The sequence below is a fragment of the Falco naumanni genome, chromosome 5 (assembly GCF_017639655.2).
Source record: "Falco naumanni isolate bFalNau1 chromosome 5, bFalNau1.pat, whole genome shotgun sequence".
NCBI lineage: Eukaryota > Metazoa > Chordata > Aves > Falconiformes > Falconidae > Falco > Falco naumanni.
Window position 1 is genome coordinate 11,808,738 of NC_054058.1, and position 19,536 is coordinate 11,828,273.

The 19,536-nt window shown below is 37.6% G+C and overlaps 1 protein-coding gene across 1 annotated transcript; it reads left to right on the forward strand.

The window, feature by feature from the left end:
* The first annotated feature begins 1,330 nt into the window (after positions 1-1,330).
* MANSC4 (MANSC domain containing 4) lies at positions 1,331-19,444 on the forward strand. Its single transcript, XM_040595240.1, has 4 exons — positions 1,331-1,642; positions 3,732-4,775; positions 9,041-9,175; positions 10,048-19,444. Exons 2-4 carry the CDS (start codon positions 4,547-4,549, stop codon positions 10,734-10,736), a joined length of 1,053 nt encoding a protein of 350 aa, XP_040451174.1. The 5' UTR covers positions 1,331-1,642; positions 3,732-4,546; the 3' UTR covers positions 10,737-19,444.
* Positions 19,445-19,536: the final 92 nt, after the last annotated feature.

Sequence of the window (19,536 nt, forward strand, 5' to 3'; positions counted from 1 at the left end):
AGTATTTCAATAACATCAACAAGATTTGCTTTGATTTTTTTTAAAGTACTTATATTTCATTATTCATGATTCATTATATTAGCATTTTATAACCTTTATGCTATAATAGAGTTCCAGTGACATATTCTGGCACTATCAAAATACTATCAAAATAGCTTGGGTAAAATTCTGAGCTTAACACTTAACACTATACACATGTACATATCTAAGAAAAATGAGATAAAGACTATTTCAACACAGGGCTCCAATTCAATTTATGCACATGGAGCGCAACACAGGCACAGAGCTCCACTGACTTCAGAGATTATTGAGGCTGACGTTGCACATTTGATTAAATAAGCTTAATGATGTTCAAAGGAGGGCACAGGCAGGTTCGTACCTCACCTGGGAAACTGCAGGCTTTGGGCTCACTTCTCAGCTGGTAGTTGCTGTCTTTCCATTGTTCTGTCACAGACAACCTAAACCACAGTTGATGGCAGCTAACATGTTTGACTTTAACTGTAGCAGAGAAGTGCTTTACACAGTTAGCACTAGCGTTTTCCCACCCCAGAGACAGGCTGGGTCTGTCCTAGCAGCAATTGTTCACTGCATACTTCTGCATCTTCATGGCAGCATCAAGGAGCATTGCCACATCTGGCAGCCATATCAGGGGCTTTCTCTCACTTCTCTCCTATAATCTACTTGGGAAAGGGAAGATGCAGACAGGAGGCCCAACTGTCCTCTGTTGTCTAGTCTGCGTCCCTCTCTGCTCATACGGGCAAAACCACCATTCACAGAGCAGAAGAAAGGAGAAACTACCAACGGCAGGCACTAGTCTGGGCTGGGACATAGCAGCTGACACCACCGTCTCCCATAGCTGTTCCACCAGCATAAATTCCTAAGCTACTGCTTGACCCAGGACTTTGCCTGTCCTCCCCCATTAGGGCTGAGAGGGGACTTCAAGACAGTCAGCAAAGAAGCACAGGACGATAACAAGTGGACAACAGGGCGCCCGTGAACAAAGCCAATGTACAGTGTAGTTTTAGATGCGCTGATCTGAGTGCAGAATCAAAGCCTTGGCATTTTTAGTCCTTTTCAGGAAAGCTTTCCTGTACTATACAGATCTTCTTTCTGGTCTTTATATATTCTGAGTACTAGAACCATTGATTCCGTATAAACTAAATATAGTTCCAAATATCAATATGTATCTGTTACTTTATATGGGAAAAGTGTTTGCCTTTGGCAAAAAAAAAAAAAAAAAAAAAAAGTGTTTGCTATTTGGCAAAAAAAGAGTTAATGAACAATGATGAATCCATTGTGCTAGGGAGCTTTTGGATTGTGCCATTATCACTGCCAGCCCAGGTAGAAAACTTCAGGTATTGTTTCTGTTTACAAGAAGAATCATTAAAAAGATCATTCTCTTCCTTTGTGGCAGGTGTATTTGTATCTTTTACTGAAAAGCCTGAAAAGACAACCATGTTCTCACAGAAATCAGGCAACTGGCTTTCGGTTTTCCAGGAAGAAATTTGAGAAGACCAATGAAAAAAACTACTGAATAACCTGAAGTACTGGTCTGATACTGGCCACAGACTCCTCACTAACAGTAAAAGTCTCTTGATCCCTCCTCACAGAGCACATGGAACAGTCGGTCACTGGTTTGCAGGTAAGACGTGAGTATTTCCTTCTTGCAAAATGTTTGTGATTTTAAAGTTCAGCATTAAATTATATATATGCATTTCCCATAGAAAAGTCAAAGTGAAACTTTGGGGAAACTGGAAGAAGACTGAAATTTAATATATAGAACTTTTCAGTTTTTAAAGGAAATTGCCCAAAGCTGCCATTTATTTACTTATTTATTTCAATCTCTTTATGTTTCATTAAATAAAAAGTTTCCCTGCAGCTACTCCCACTCTTTAATTTTATTCAGAAACAGAGAAAGGAGAAAGAATGACAAGTAATGAAAAGGAAAAACAGCTGCTTGGTTAAAGCACACAGCAGAATAGAATAAAAACATGATGGTATTAAGACTAGCAATGTGTCTACTAGCAAACAGTGGCAAACAAACAAAAAAACCCCTATTTTAAATATACCTTCAGAACACATAGGTCTGTACACAATAGGAGTGGTTACCCAAGCCTATTTTTGCAAATACATAACTATTTGCAAATACATACTATGCACAGTGAGTACTCTCTCTTACTGTGTGTGGTGACTGCCTCAATGGAAGTAACAGGTACTTGAGATTTTGTTACTTTATTCCAAACGTGATGCCAGAGAAAGTCTTACTGAATGGTCTGAAAGACACTTAGATGCTCAGGCATGTTCACATCCAGTCTCGCACTTTATCTTAATGTCTGGACAGAGCCCCACTGAAATGAAACAAATCGTATGGTATCTCAGGTCCAACTAACTGAAGTAGGTCACAGGGCTAGTCTTTTTTTTTCCTGAAAAGGAAGAAGTAAACATATTTGTCATCTACACTTTGCAAGGCATCAAACATACAAAAGCAGAGGCAATGAGACAGCGTATCTTTGTGTAACTACAAATACATATACCATTAAAGCTACTCATTACATCTAATTTTTTGCTTATGGAAATAATTCTATTTATTTAAATGGGCTCAAGACATACTCAGCTTTATCCAATAGATAAATAATTGTTTTGTATCAGTTCAATCTCCTTGTTAAATGTTTCCCCCCAAATTATTCAGAATCTTCTAGATTTCTTGGAGATAGATCCATAATTCATACTAATGCTGTAGGTAATGCCAAAATACAGGTATAGCTTTCAAAATTCTAAGCATGTCCCATATCAAATGATGCTTTGGAATATTTGGAGAGCTGAAACAAAAATTTTAGAAAAATACTGTCAATAGCGCTTGAGGCAATGGTTGATAAATGCCTAAAAACATCCCTGTGCAGTCCACTGAATGCAAACGAAAGGTGTAACGAAACATATTTAAGGTTTTAAGTAGTGATTTTCACAGAGATGAAAATAAAACACATCAAGCTACTGAAAGAAAACAGAATGATGAAAGTACCAACAGCTGGTTTTCAGGACAGAGTCTTTAAAGAATTACCTGCTTAACGCTTGTCCTTACAATTCGTGTATTCCCCATAACAGACATGCAGGATGCATAAAAACAGACATTTGTTTGGAATCCTCCTACTTATAGCCAGCAGTTCCACTGAATATATAAATGCATTGGTCTTGCAATTGGATCTACAGGAGCTAACCTGCTCTGAGCTTTACTGCCTCCTAAGGAGCCCTGTAAGGAGCAAAATCGTATCCATGCTGGCTCATTTCCAAACTGGGGGCCTTGTTTGGCAAAACAACCGCCATCTATAATGACTAAAGAAATAAAATGAGCTGGAGGCTCCCCACCTCTATGCAACTGATCTATACTTCATGAAGAACTGGGGAAATTCCATGATTCTAATCTTGAAGGAAAAAAATGCAGCCTAAAATATTTTCCTCTATTCAACACACAACTTCTATTGCAACCATATTTCTACCTAATTCTCTCAAGCTCACCGTATAGTGAGAGTTAAACTCTATTCAGTTTAAATCAACTCATGCACTGTAATATTTTAAAGCCTTTCTGTACAAAAGGCATACAGAAGTGGGAATCACAGATCAGACTGGGTCCTTTTAAGAAACAAAACACTTGGGGAGTTTCAGGTTTCAGATCAGGTGCTTGAAAATTTGCCTCCCTATATGCCAACTATATTTTCTTTCTTTCATTCTCACAGGCCTTTTCCAAGGGTAAACATAAGCAGAGAAACCCATACAGACTGCTCAATATTCTTACACCTGTCAGAGGCAGGACTTTGATTACCTGCCTGGTCCATAGATGAATGTAGGTTACAGCCTTCTCCAGTCATATTCAACTATTCCCAGATCTTTGCAAATAAAATCATATTTTCTTGTAATCAAAACAGAATAGGGAAGGGGCACAAATTTCCACCCTTGTCTGGCAGACAGATAGTTCCGTTTGTTAGTAAAGAAGGAACCTGCGTTTGCAGCCACCAGATAATTCAGTGTTAAGAAACTACACCGAGCTGTTTCTTCTGCATTGAGTGTAATAGCATGCCTGACCCGAGTGGCAGACCTAACTGCTCTCAGGTGACTGTACTCCATACTTTCATAGCATGAGTCAAACCATACGCTGAGTTTACCATTATTCACCACAGGTTAAGGCTGTCTGCCTGGTCTGGGCTTAGAAGGACAAGAGACACAAACTCGGGACCAAAGGAACAAGTTCTCTGAATGACTAAAAACAACCTCTGCCTTTTCTCTCTTAAAAACTTTCTCCGAATAATTATGTTAGGGAATAACAATAATAACTATTATAATCATACGTAAATCATAAAATAGCTGCTTCCTTCCAGCAGCTGCTCAAACAGTATCATGGGAATTGTTAGGAAAAAACATTCCTTGGCTCATGTCCCTGGCAGAATTGGCAGCATCCTCACCACTCAGGAGATTGTCTCTTAAAATGCTGGTCCAAACTTTAGTGCATCCATGGAGGAGCAAGCGTGCTGACTAAGCCTCTTACATCGAAGAAATGGTTCTGCTGGCAGCAATAGCAGAAGTGCTGTTGGTTCTGGGTCTGGCTATGGAGTCAGACTCCCTCTGCTCACCCACTACCTTTTACAAGAACTGCTGGATCCGACGCTTCCCAGGTCTTCTGATTGACCTGCAGGAATCACAGAAGAGGGGAGCCCAGGTGCTGAAGATTTACGCAGAAGTCTCACCCCAACAGTGCAGCAGAACCTGCTGCCTTCTGAGGAATGGTGAGTGCTGATTAACAAGATTGTGGCATACACTAAAACGTACATCACAACATATCAGGGAAAATATTTTGGGTAATTTTTATATAAACGTTCCTTTATTTGAAGAAATAATGCCCCCACCCCCCAAAAAAAAGAAAAAAAAAAACCCAACCAAAACTAACCCCCAAAAAACGTATTTTTTTGAGGCAGGAAAGCAGAGGCACATTGTAATGTTCCTCCATCTTCAGACCCACAGAAAAGAATTTGATAATCTGAGTTTTTTAGAAGACTACCCTAGAAACACATTAAAATCTTAGGGTCTGCTTTGAAATTTTACATCTCTCTTACAAAACCTGTGGGCAATGCCACGATTAAAACAGTAACTCTTCAGTATCCATCACCATCTACTCCTGTAGAGAAAAATCAGTTCTAACAGAACTCTTCTTCATGGTGTAGGGAACTAGACTAGGACATGGTGAGGGGGAAAGAGGAGGAAATACACAATTTTTCCTTCTCTGAAATAGAACAATATTAATCTTCTTGGAGAGAGCACTCTTTTACTCCACGTTTACACCATGTTTCTGGAGCAACCCAGGTATATTGTTAATATGAACAATAAAGTTACAGCAATAAATAATAGCAGCTATTTAGCTTGCAACCCCTTTTCCCTAGACATGTAAACTCAGACTCAGAATAAAAATAAGAAATATCGTTCCTTGATTTAAGCCCAAGACTTCACTTTCTCTGTATCACACTGCATTGGTACACTATAGGAGTGTATTTTAGGCGTGTATGTGAAGTGTGGGTCTCTGGTGCCTAAATTTGACTGTAAAACTCACAAGACTTGAGAAATTTTGGATACGAAGGATGAAAGTGAGGTACCAGTTACTAAAAACAGTCAGTATAGATTTTGATGACGTTTTGAATTACGACCTTGACAACCTGACGCTGACATAACTGATGTAACTGCTAGCAGTGTTCCTGGGAAGAGGCAACTTCTCTCTTAAGTGTTGTAAGGAAAGAACAATTTTATATGTTTCAGCCATGTTTTTCCTATTTGGACAACAAACTTTTTTCTCACAGAACATGGGACTGGATACCTTACCAAGATACGTAATGGTAACCTGGAATCTCATTTTTATAATGTTACACAGTGAAGCACAAATTTGTTACAGTCTTAACTAGAATCAAGACATTAGATGGCATTTCAAATACATGCTTTAAATAAGCTTGTGGTTTCCTTATAATCCCAAAGTGACAGATGTAGTCATGAACAAAAATACTATTGCCAATAAATGTCCTAATTGAGATTTCAAGAAATGTTGATAAGAAGTTTGAAAAGAGAATTTTCTTTGCTGGATTCTCAGTAATAGCACAGTTACTGAAAGCTAATCTTACAAGAAACAAAGAAATTTTGAAATAATTTAAAAACAAGAAATCAAATATGTTGTTTATATTTCCTCAAACCAATACAAAATGTCTTATAGCATGCTTTTGAAGTATTTTTCCTGATCAAAGAACTATCCTTCCTTACAAAAAAATTGACTTGTGACATTTTTCTTACCTGATTTTATGCAATAACATCAACCAGAGATCCTGAAGAGAATATGTCCACAGAAGCCAAGTTTTTCAGATGGGATTTTATTCCCTACTATTTCATAATGTTTTCATAAAGTATGCGATAATCATTAAAATGAAAAACATTTATAATTACGTTATGCTAGAAAGTAGAGTTTCTAATGACAACAAAACTTCGCACAAACTTGGAAGATTGGAAAGGTTTCAAAGATTTCACTCCTCCCTTCAAACAAATACATGTATTTTCAGGTGTTTATATATTCTTAAATAACATAGCCTCTATATCAGAAACCTGCATAGTATTCATGTATCACACTGGAAAAGAAACATAAAATATAATATTAGCACAAAACATCCATTCTTTGACAAAACCCAGAACATTGTACACGGGGTCTGAAGGCAAAGGTACACACTGCTACATGTGATGCAAGCGATGAACAGCTTTCTGTTTGAAGAAAAAACATCAATGTGAACAAATATATGAAAAGAGTGATTTTTCAGACAATGACTTCAATAATACCCCACTGCTAGTGTTTGCAGAGTGTTTCAGAATCCTTGAACAAAAGATACCACAGAAAAGCAAGTACTATATAGATATTTCACATAAATATTTGAAGGTTTTGTCTTTTAAACTGTTAACTTATGCTAAAAATGGTGCAAAATATTTACTCATGCTTAGAAATATTTATACATTCAGAATTTCTTAAAAATAGTAACTGGATTTAAAATTTTATTTATCCATAGAAGCCAATGTTTTTAATATATCACCTGTAGAAATGCCTGTAGTCCTCAGGAAATACATCGGAATAATTATGTGCTGGCTAAATATGCTTCTGTAGCACTATAAAATATTTCTAATCTTCCAAACAAAAATGTAAACCAATTGATATACAGTAAATCCAGAACATTCTATAATCCCTGTAAGGTTATCTTTCTGTCTTCCACAAGGTATGTTCTTCTATTGTTTTGATAATCATAACTAGTCTTACTTCCATAAATACCTAGTTCAAGCTAAAGTTCCCGTGACACAGAAGTGGAAACTGATGAAGCCTAATTAAAGGAAGATATAGTACATGAAAATGATATCAGTGAAAGGAAAATTGCTGATATCATCTTTGATTTAGCTTTGATGACAAAATCTATCTTTACCTTGCTATTATTAGGATTTAGGATCCCAGTTTTACTTGTAAATATTACTATTTTCATTTCAGCGAGGCAGACAACCTTGATCTTTACAGTTAAGCAGCCAAAAAATGCAAGACGATATATATTCTGTAACAGCACTTCTGCCATGATTTTTTCTTCCATAGAGCTGCTGAATTTCTACTCTTCAGACAGGGTGTATTTTCATTGCAATTTTTTTTTTAATTAATTTTATACAATTTTTTGAAAATAATGCTTCTCTCTTTGGGCAGGTAAGTTCATTATAATGGATAAAAAGCATTTCAAGGCGTGTGTCTGCTGTGTTAAATCTATGATGCATATTGAGGCTACTAGACGAAAAAAAACCTAACAAAGAAAAGATAGTAAGCACAGGTTTAATGTATTTTCTTCCTTTCCCCATTTGTAGATAGGTCAGGGATTTTACTATTTTTTTTTACTTACAAATAAAATGGAAAGAGTTGCATGACTTTTTCTGTTTTTTGTTGCAGAAGTATTATTATTTTCATTACTTACAGATGTGAGAAAAATGTTCAGAATTAATACCTACGTAAATAGAATACATTTATAAAGCCTTGCCAATACATTTTTGATTGCAGGTAGCCATATTAGTTCAGGTATAGAGGTTACATTCAAGGCAGGTAAAATGAAATAAACACAAACCCAAAACCTTTGTACAACTAAACCAAAAACTAACGTTGATCCTGCTCCAAGCATATTAATCTAATAAAATACATTTTTTACTTGACATTTTGACTTGAGATTTTGATGTACTGTAAGACTCTGAAAGAAGAATCTTGCCTGCTTTTCATATAGTGTGACTTTAACTGTAAGTATTTTAGCATATATGTTCTATCTAAATCTTAAACCACTAGGATTCATACATCTACATACCTTAGAAAGTTGTGTTTCAGTGACAAGTTGTTCAGGTATTTTTTCATTATTACTTTAGTCCTGATTTCTGATGAAGGAAAATAAAAGTGAACCTCCACACATAAACAAATGTCTAAACTACTCTATTCACAGAAATACAATAGCCCAAAGGCAATCAAGGAAAACGAATAGGAACTGGCAGCAGGGCAGGATGTCATGTACTTATTGTAGTTCAGGGTGTTTTTTTTAAATAGTCTGGCTGAAATGAATGGTTGCAGTCCAGTTTCAAGTAGACAGGTATATTGCACAGGAGCAAAGACCCCAAAATTGTCTTTCTTAATAACTTGGCTTTTAGAAATGGTCCAATCACTGTATCTGAGACATGAAGGAAGGCAACTAGTAGGAGGACTGCAAGCTAAAGTATATTTTATTTAATCAGAGACACATTTAGAATTCATACAGCCATTCTATTCCTTTTCTCCAGATGTAAAATAACAATATAATTATATGTAGTTCTACATTTCTGACCAAATGCTTGGTTAGTTTGCATGATAATGAGAGAACCACAGAGCTGCCCAGTATTAATGATTTTCTGATGTTAAATAACATAATAAAATGCAAAATGCAATGGTCATTAGACTGATAAGCTCAACTTCTTTCCTTTTGTATTACAGTTTCCTGCAATCTAGCAGTGTTCTACCATGGAGCCATTAATGAGAATATGAATTGCCTGCACGTGTCTTGCCCAGCATTGGAAAGTTGCATACTAAAGGCTAGAATCAATGTCATTTTGTACAACATCACAAAAGGTAAATAAGAATTTCATTTATAAAGGCTGAAAACATAGCAACTGTAGGAAATTTTAGAATTATACTAGGTCAGTTACTGTGCTAGAAGCGCTGTCCTGAAGTAACATGCAATGCTAAAAAAGCATAAGATTTTTTTTTTTCCTTTTTCATCAATGCACCTACTTCTGAGAATACTTCCCTCCTTTCTTCCATTCAGTATATAAGAAAGGACCTGGAAGATAAACCCTGCTGTAAGATTCATGCTCTGAGTACCTAACCAACACTATGCTTGGGCAAAATACTGCACCAGATCTGAGAGACTGAGGCGAGGCTGCCACTGCTCCGTGTCCCCAAATCCAAACAGTAGCAAGGCTGAAAATTTATTCTCATTAGGCACATGAACAAAGAAAACACAGGTAACACAAATGCATAAAGCAGACACACAATCACAGGCAGCACCAAGAGCCTCATCCTGCTTTTTCTGACTGCACAGGATGGAGACCTACTAGTAAAAATAGATATACACACATAGGTACCATGCAGATCCCCCTAGCAGCTGGGCTCAGATGCTTACTCAGTCTGCCCAGTCCAGACCCAGCCTCCCCAGTTGCTGTCACCTAGATGTACGAGTCTCTGAGGGTACAGCCTCCCTCCAGTTGCTGCTACAGACTGTCACACACACACACAGAGCTTGCCAGGACTCCCCTACTCCCCAGTAGCCTAGATCCCTCCCTTTCCTCACCTTTGGTTCCCTCCCTAAGCATCCCATAATAAGGTGCTGATGGGTACTGATGTGTCAGGTCCCTGATCTGCCATTGTCTCCATGTGCTCCTTTTGTGGGTGTGCAGATGAACTTTTATCACATAAACTAACCTTTTGTTATGATTTAATAGGGATTGATCCAGATCTTCTTATTTTTGAAAAACTGACATCCAAAGAGCCGAATACTCACACCTCACCAAGTGAATATGAAAGGCAAAATGGGACAAAGACCACCGAGTGGGAAAAATGCCAGCATCATAATGCCACATCAAGTTCTCTTCTGCTCCAAGCTCCATCTTCTACCACTCGCCATGGCTTAACAGCAAACACTTACACCTCCAGCACAAGCCTGATGGTCCAAAAAACTGAAGTTACTACTTATTCCAGGGCAGAAACTTTTTCACCAACTGATCATTTTGCTAAGGGAACAAGCACAACTTTGGTAAGGACTAGGTCAATCACCAGCTCAGACAAGCAGACTGCATACTCAACTTTGATACCCAAGTCTGCCGAGGTATTATCCCACATGCCCACTCCTCCTCGTCTGAACGGCAGTAAGCAACACTTAAATGAAACCAAAGGCTACAGCGGTAGGAACTATACTTCAGATAACGATGCACCTGCTTGGGAAGCTGCACCTTTGGGTGTCTGGTTGATTCCCATTGTTCTCTGCTCTTCTCTCATCTTCCTTTGCTGTTGCACCGTTGCTTTCACAGCAGGGCGCTGCAGCAATAGGAGGGGTCAGTATAAGCCCATAAGGAGAAGAACCACCATGTTGCGACACTTCATAAAATATACTGCTGTCAAAGGTAATTTGTAAAATACTGTCATCATCCTTGTTTTGGAACAAATAGCTTCTTAAAAATTAACTGTACATACCAGCTTGTTTCTTTTACAGAACCAAAGATAATTTTTTTTCACTGATGGTTTCAGAACCTTTCAGTTCTTTTAATTCTTGACAGCTGAAAAACAATTCCCATCTCTTTGGGTAAGAAGTACACACTCCTAGCTCCTGCTGCATGCTCAGAGGTGTTCAAGCACATTTTAGTTCATAATCTGCCCCAGACTAATGCCTAACAAACATACACTTTCCTTAACTTAGAGCAGATTCACTGCAGCTGTACCCATCCTCTCCTGACTTCGAACTAACCTAAGAAAATTAAGTGTAGGTGTAATCAGCAAAACTGACCGAAGTTTTATACTATCACAAAATCGTTTAACTCTAATCATCCTTTAATTGCCTCAGATCTCACTGTTTCTATAAAACCTATTTTTCTTCAACTAAGTTCTGTATCTCCCTTTTCCTCCAATTATCCCTAATACTGAGACAAAACAATTTAGCCAGCACTTTTTACTTCAAATAAAAACATTCAAAAGATCGCAAGTCCCCAAACCTACTGAATTCCATTAACTCATACCCAAATATCTGAACATTCAATCTTTACGCTTTGCTTTTACCCCACTTCTCACTGTACTCTTCTGGTAACAATCACTTCAAATGTTTTTCAGGCCCCTCCAGAAGCACCTTCAGACTTCAGCTGCTTTTGTAAAGTCACTTGCTCTATATTGACACTGACAAATCTATTCTGTTATTGGCTAAGGAAAATACAAATGCAGCTAATATTTGTTCATGCCTTGCAATTAGCATCACTCTGTGCTGTCCGCTTTGACTTGCTTTTTCCTAACCTACTCATATTTATCATTTACATCATTAGCTTTTTAAAATAGTGACAGCCATTTAATGTATGTTGCACAGGAATACACAAAAAGGGTTTTGAAAGCTCTGTAAGCTAGCTTTATAATAAAACCCTTTTTTTGTTTCCTCATCCTGTATACTCTTATTCATAAAAGTGCTCCTCCTGAATATAAATCAAGTGACTAGATCAACAAAGTAGCAAGGTATTTCCTTGCCTTACCTTGCTCAGGAAGTTTGCTTAGCAAAGCAAACATTTCCAACAGTACCAGGATTGTTCTTCCTCTTTTAAACTTGTTGATGTCTCAGTTTCTCACTTTCTTCATTGCTGTAAGAAGTTTCTATTTCCCACACAAGTGTAAATGTTATAAAAGGAAACAATAAAAAAATAAAACTGATTGTCATGTCTATGTGGCAGGAAATTATTTTAAAACTAGTAAGATCCATGCAGTGTTCAAAGACTACAGTGATGAGGTTGTAAGGCCACATGAATATCTAATTACAGTTGAGCAGGTTGGTTTCAGAGGAAAAGAGCTCTCTAAAATTATATTTAACCCACATTGATCAGCACCGTAGCTCAGAAAACTGAACTTTAACACCCCCCCTTGTTTATAGTATTTGATTGACCTTGTATGCTAATTTGTATGTAATAGAAGACCAACTGACACAAGGTAACACTTTAGAAGAGTGGGGTTATTTTATCAGTTGAAATTACACAAAAGAAATTCCTTCTATTTTAGCTGGAAAAATTAGCATTAGGTATGCTTTGTTTTTAAGGGCAGTTCTATGCTTATATGTGAAGTGATACAAATTCCAGAGATTTACTCACTGCACGAAGTACTTTAAATCTAAACAAGCCAAATTCTATCATCAAATTGCATTCTCCCAATTAATCATGTGGCTGAATCTAGCACACACAGTTTAACTGTCACTAAAAATTTCAACTAAGAATGACGAGACCCCAACGGCTCTTCTGCGTTAGAGGAAGTTGGCAGGTATTCTTCTCCAGGTTTTTAACATGAAAAGGAAAGGAACTAGGAGAAAGGAACCAAGATACACTATATTGTATCAGAGGATGAATGTGGTGATATTGTAAATTAATGTATGTCTCATGTGATGTGCTCATCATCTTAGGGTAATCTTCATGGATCTGCCTCCAGAATGGAAAAGTCTAGGGTCTAGCATTTCATTAGGAAACAAAGGCACATGTATATCAGAGGAGGAACTCAGTTCCTCAACCTGTAGATGACTGTGACGCGCTTTACATCCTTTCTCCACATACACTGCAAATGGTGATGTGCACTGAGACTGTCAGTACGCTCTTTTTTAGACTAGAAGCTGCAGAACATGTGGATTGTCTTTGTACAGTACTGTACCAACCATTGTCTGTCAAATTGTGAAGGAAATGTTCATGGCCAAGTGAGCCACCCTTCTGTTCAAGGCACATGCAAGCACAACTCCATTTATAAAGTCTTTACCAGAAAATAAAAAGTTTGCAAGTTCACGTTCTGATCTCTACCACAAATAACATACAGATTCTTCACAATTATGACAATCAAATCAAATACATAAACCAAACTCATTAACCACATGCTCCAAGTCAAAGTTGTGGTACTTTTCCTCTCACTCATATTGACAACAGGCACATTTTGTCATAGGATTCTCCCACAAAACACTAGCTAGCATTGTTGTGTCAATTTGCAATTAAAGTGCTTTTTAAATTATTTTTTTTCCCAATAATTTTTAAAGTCGTGTAGTCAAGAAAAACACATTTTAAAACCAACTTACACTTAAAATGTAAAGATATATCAAAAGCCAATCTAAAATCCAGCTAGTTACCTGACTGCTTGTCTACTTACTACTACATGAATAAACATCCCATGTAATGCAGTAATACAGAAGTGTCTTATGAAATTGTCTCATTGTTTGCAATGGTCAAAACTATCAATGCCGTAAAGTGTAAGTTTGCTGCCAAAGAAAAGCTCAGCTAAAAACGCACTTTGAAGAACATTGCATTTTTTATATGACAAAGAGCTAAAAAGCCTAAAACTAAACTCAGAAAAATGCTTTACATGAGAACTAGATCTGCGCTCTGTGATGCCTTTCTTCAGGCTGAACAGAGCCATTAAAATTCTGCTTGTGTTCACTTTATAGACTCAATTGCACCCAAGGAGATGTTACTTGAGAAAGTAAGGCATTTCAAACTGCACAAACTTTCAAGACCCTGCAGCAGTGAATTCCAAATATAGTTTCTCCTGAAAATCAGAGCATACTAAAGTTATTATTGCTACATAACTGCATATAGTTTTTAGGATACAGAATTCACATGCAGGCAGCTCAGTCCAATTCAGGTAGAAAAATTATGTTCTGTTTGCATAAAAATTGCCCCATAGTTTCAGCTGGATAACATGTTTCAGTTTTCTTGGCCTAGGGTTTTGCCAGGCATTGCTGAATATTGGTTATCTGCAATTACAGAAGGATCCACATTGTGTGTTACAGTTAGTTGTTTCATACTGTCCTTTTTTTTTATTTGAATATAAATTTATTTTGTAGTTTTAAGACATGATAGTGCACAGCAGCTCCTTCTCCCTGCTTCTCATAGTTAAGGTCTGCAGAACTTTTTAACAGTTTGAGGCAGCCACATTGTAACACAATGCCCTTTATACATTAATTTATCATACTGAGAACAACGCATTTTTGATTTAACTTAATATTTAATCATGCACATAAAATAGGGGAAGATGCTTAAATCTGTAATATATATATATATTTCTAATCTACTGTTGAACTTGAAGCCACAGAAGCAAGATCATTGTATGTCTAAGGCAACAAAGCTCTTGCAGTATCAACACTGGAAACATTCAAGACAGGAAACAGAAGTAAACGTGAACACAGGACATCCCCGCTCTCTTCTTCCTGTACCATCAAGATATTACTGTTCTCAGATAAATATTATGCAATTCAACTGAAAACTGACAGGTCCTAACATACTGCAATACCTTCATTATACAAGCCTTGCACTAATTTCATTGTCCTCAAGTCCTTAGTATCCATTCTTATCCTGACTTTTCCTGTTCAGGCTGGGCTGCTACCTAAATGTCCCACAAAACACCTGCTGATGGTCTGCAGTGCTGCAAACTCAGTAGTGTTTGGCCTGCTCCAGCTTGTTTAAGTCTTCTTCTGCTATAAGTGATCCTCCACGGCAGCTTGATTCAAGAACAAAGAAGAAAAGCTATTTTTAAGGGACGGATACTAATAGATTTTTGTTAAAAAAGGAAATCAACTACTGAAAAAGCTAAAGCTTGCTATTCTTACACCAAGGATGACATATACCTACAAATGCAAAGACTAGCAAAGAAATTCTTTCACTAGACGGGATACACTCCAACATGCCAGAAACACAAATCTCTGCAAGAAGGCATTAGTTTTAAATAGAAATCACAGGTAATAACTATTTGCCTTCAAACAGGTGGTTTTCTCACCTCCTTTACAAAAGTAGCTTCTATCTGATTGATCAGCTGTGTGATCTGCAGCAAGTCACAGTCATCCCTGGTGTCCATAGTTTCATCGTCACCAGATTAGTGCCTGCATAGTCACTTAATAGCACCTTGATGCTTTTCTGAAACTTGCCCTCAATATTACGTTCTGTAGAATCATACAATCTATACTCACCAGAAGAAGAACTGAAAAAACGTATCTGTCCCATGCACAAATGCTTCTAGGGCACAATGGAATGACTCGGATATATAATGAGATCATGCTCTAGTCTTGGTTTGTTGTCATACAGAGAAAAAAATAGGCAGGAAAAGGGTTATATAAAGCACAGTAGGACTCTTTTATTATACACTAGGAGGGTCACAACAAAATAAATACATACATTTTAAGTATAAGGGAAAACAAGAAATGGGTAGAAAGATGGTCTGTCCAGACAGCACATCCCTTTTTAGGCAACTGTCCCTTTATCCCCTACCTGTGCTTGTAGCAATGCTATGCATGAAAACAAGGCAAAAAGTGTCAGCTGTGGTCAGGAGTATAAACTAGTTCCCTGAAGACCATGAGATTATCTGTAGGGGTTTACCAACTCTTCACAGCCAGCCAATCACATTCAGGTCTCAGGGAAGCTTAGTGAAGTTACAAGTAGTTGTAACATCTGCTATCCTTGCCAAAGACTGAATTATGTCTTTGTACAGGCCTTCTTGTCTAATCTGAGCATAAGGTTATGCTCAGTGTCCAAAGCCCTTCTTTAAAGGGCAGAAGTGTGGTAGAACACAGACAACCTCAAGAAACTATTTCAGCGACATCTTGAACATTTCACTGCACAACTTCTAGCACACTCTTTACTAAACGCATCTTATGCCAGCGATTCCAGTAGTTTCTAGATGCAAAAAAAATATTAGCTGGAGTACTGACAAAACAAGTTCTTTCCCAGTTTCACCAAGCGCTAGATCCCAACCTTTCTTTGGAACATTTATATGGGAGATAAAAGAAAGGTTAGTCTCCTCAACAGCACCAGCGAAACTATGCGTCACAACTACTCCACATGGCCAAGAACTTAATTCATGTGAGTTTTTTTCCATTGGAGACAGCTTATTTTTCCTTGCCATAAGGAACTTACTTTTCCAGTTTGTGGGGGCAAGTGTTTGGATTTTAAATGAGACATCTGCTACTTGGAGGTTAGAACGGTGACCACAAAGAAGCGCAAGTTTCAATTTGTGATGGACAGGGTTGCCTGAGGTCAGGGCTGTCATGAACTAGGTCCATGTTCCTCTTGGCCAGTAAATACCAGTAGAATTACCTATGGAGACAGCCAATACCTCTAGATATTATGTGTGGGTTTTTGCACCTCTTCCGCTTTGTATTTATGCACAGGGGGGGCTTAGCCTGTTTCTTAGTTTAAATGTTATCTATGTTTCTATTTAGAAGTAACATAAGCACTTCCATGTAATAAGAATGTGCATACACATAGGTACGCAGAGAGGGATACAGACCTTAGAGTCATGCATTTACATTATAACACACATGGATACATTAATAAGTGACCGTTGCTAAGGGCACACTTATTCCTGTGTTGTAGAGTTACTTAACCTGTAAATCTATTACTAACTCTTGACAGTTAAACTTCAGTGCAGGTTTCCAGTGAGATGGTCTGCAAAAGTACTACATAGGAAAATAAAGACGTGTAGTTTAGTCCATAAAAAAACACGTGCTGTATTATACATCACCAAGGTTGGGAAGAGTCCCTCTGGAGATAAGGTCCCGGTGTTCTAGGTATTCTACATAATCACAGAGAAATACTGCCACCCTCAAACATGAACAGTTTAGAGGGAGAACAGAAAAACAGAAAGAGAAATACCCAAGATGACAAAAAGCTCAAAACACCATCCAGGCTACCTTTGATCCAGTCCGCTGCATTATGCAAGTTCTGTACTGTAACATATAAACCATTAGTAAAAATCACAAGTGTAACTCTGAATTTTATATTGCCTTTGACTCTAGCAGCTTGACTGGGCACTTACAGGATTATAAAGGTTTTTAATTTTGTTCACATTGTTCTTAGCAAGGAGAGGAACTGAAGATGACACTGAAAACCAGGGTTGGAGGTCAATCTTGTAGATTCCTAAAGCCAGCTGGCCAAGTGTTCTATAGCCATACAGTCATTAAGCCAGATATAATTGTCAAAGGCACCAGTTTGCCAGTCAATTTCTGATGGTAAGTGTTGGATATGGCTAGGGAACACAGTGAATTAGTTCCAGTATTATACCAGCAGGTTATATCTGGTATATATATATCTATATAATACAGGTTTAATCTATTGTTGGTAGAGACATTTGAGTGTCCCGGCACTCAGGAGATGGCCGCCTTTTACTCTGCCTGTATTTCTTGAACATTCACAGAACGTACACAAAAGCTAGGCTTGAACACTTCTGAGGAAACTCTAGAAGCCTATGCATTTTAGGTTTTCAATAAATTAGCTGTGAAGCTAATGAAATGCTAATACAATCAACTGAAAAATCAATTTCCCTTGCTGTGCTGTTTTTTCTACTAGCCATTCTTAGTAAAGTCAAATTGTTATTATAAACTACAACTTTCACACAGAATTCTGCCTAGGTCCGTTTAAATTTGTGAAGAGCAAAGGAAAACTGAATCGCCCTCTGTTGCTCATATGCCCTGTGTATGTAAGGACAATTTTATGCAGGAAAGCAAACTTCTGGAGTTTTGGGTTTTTGAAAACATTTAAGGACATTACTCATAACAGTCTTGTGCAAGACATGTCACAGCAAAACCTAAGTCAGTTAGTTACATGTGCTTACTAGTAACATCAGTCCCTATGCAAGCACTGACAAAGCCAATCAAGGAAACAAATTTCTCTTGTGCACATAGTAGAACCAAACCACCTTTGGAATAAAGCCAGGCACAACTCCACCACCCATGCCATTCTCCGAGTTAAACTGTAGTTACTTCCTCAGTAATTTTGGTTTCATGGCTCTTTAAAAAAGATCAGGAATTACACAGATAGAGTATTTCAAATGAGAATTTTAAATTTACCTTCGTTATCCCTGAATAAAGGAACAACCTGATAACAACTAAAACTTCCCCCATATTAAACTTCTACTAAAACTTCACACTTACACAAATCTAAAAGGAAGGACCACAAAATAACCAACTTGGTAAGTGCAAAATTGGAATTACAGGGAAAGCATTTTCAGTCTTGGCTATGGCTCTCACAAATTCTCATAAGGAGTACAAAGCTGCATCAAACTCACTCTCCTGACATATGAAAACAATCTCTAAGAAGAATCCTTCCAAAATTGAGTGTTTTGGAAATGCAAATACACAGTCTTTGGCTGTACATAAACACAAAACAATGAGAAACCCTAGAGTAGTGAGTAAGTCGAGCCACACAGAACACTCTGCAGAAATCAATTCCCTTCAGTTTTCAATGTCCTTATTCTTATGCTGTTTCCTCTCAACGATTTGCTGGCAGGGCCACATGTCACCTATTTTTTTTATAGGTGTGCAGAATCCTTACATCTGATGAATAACTCCCTCTGCCCCTTCTAGAAGATGAAGGCAACTCTCTCTAAGCTGAAGTGTTAGAAAAGCCAGGAAGGTATAATAAAAGCAAGAATAGCTATTTATGTCCTTTCAAGATAATATTTAAAGGTTGGGGGTTTTTCTTAAACCATGAGAGGGCAATAAAAGTTGTGTGCAATTCCAGTGTTTTAAATCAATTCCTTTCAAATACAAATTACAAAATATAAGGTAAACATCCATTTAACTTCTTTCTCTGAGCTTCACAGCAGTAAACTGGATGCTACAAATACTTTTTTTTCTAACTTGAAAAGCCAGAGTACATTCAAGAGAACACTCAGCAAGCCTCATGGTACCAAGACTCAGTCCATTGTTATTTAAGCTATATATGCGTCTCACTGCTCACCAGCTCTCACTTTCAGCAACTCTCATTGTTCCTCCTTTCCCATGTACTTTAGTACCCTGTCAATAACTGCTAGTTCACCTTCCCACTACCATCCCACTTTCTACCTTATTTTATTCCACCATTTTAGAGACAGGTATTTTTACTTAGGGTATTTGTTAGGCCTCATGATGACAACTGGGAGAGTCTCATACTGTTCAGTGTGCTTCAACACTTATCTAAAAGTTAAACTACTTAAGCAACACTTACTTCATTTTACACACAGAGTTCATATAGAGAAAAATCCAAGTGACATCTGAAAAGCATTAAGAAACTTTAGAGCGCTTGCCATTCAGGCCCTTAATTAACACAACTGGGAGCTTAAGTAATTTCATTGGTTTTGACACTGTTGCTCTAAATTATATGCTGAAAGAAGTTGTGTGAGAAGTCAGAATGTGATTAAGCAGAGGACTGAACCAGGATCTCCCAAGCTAAGAAAGCACAGAATAGAAT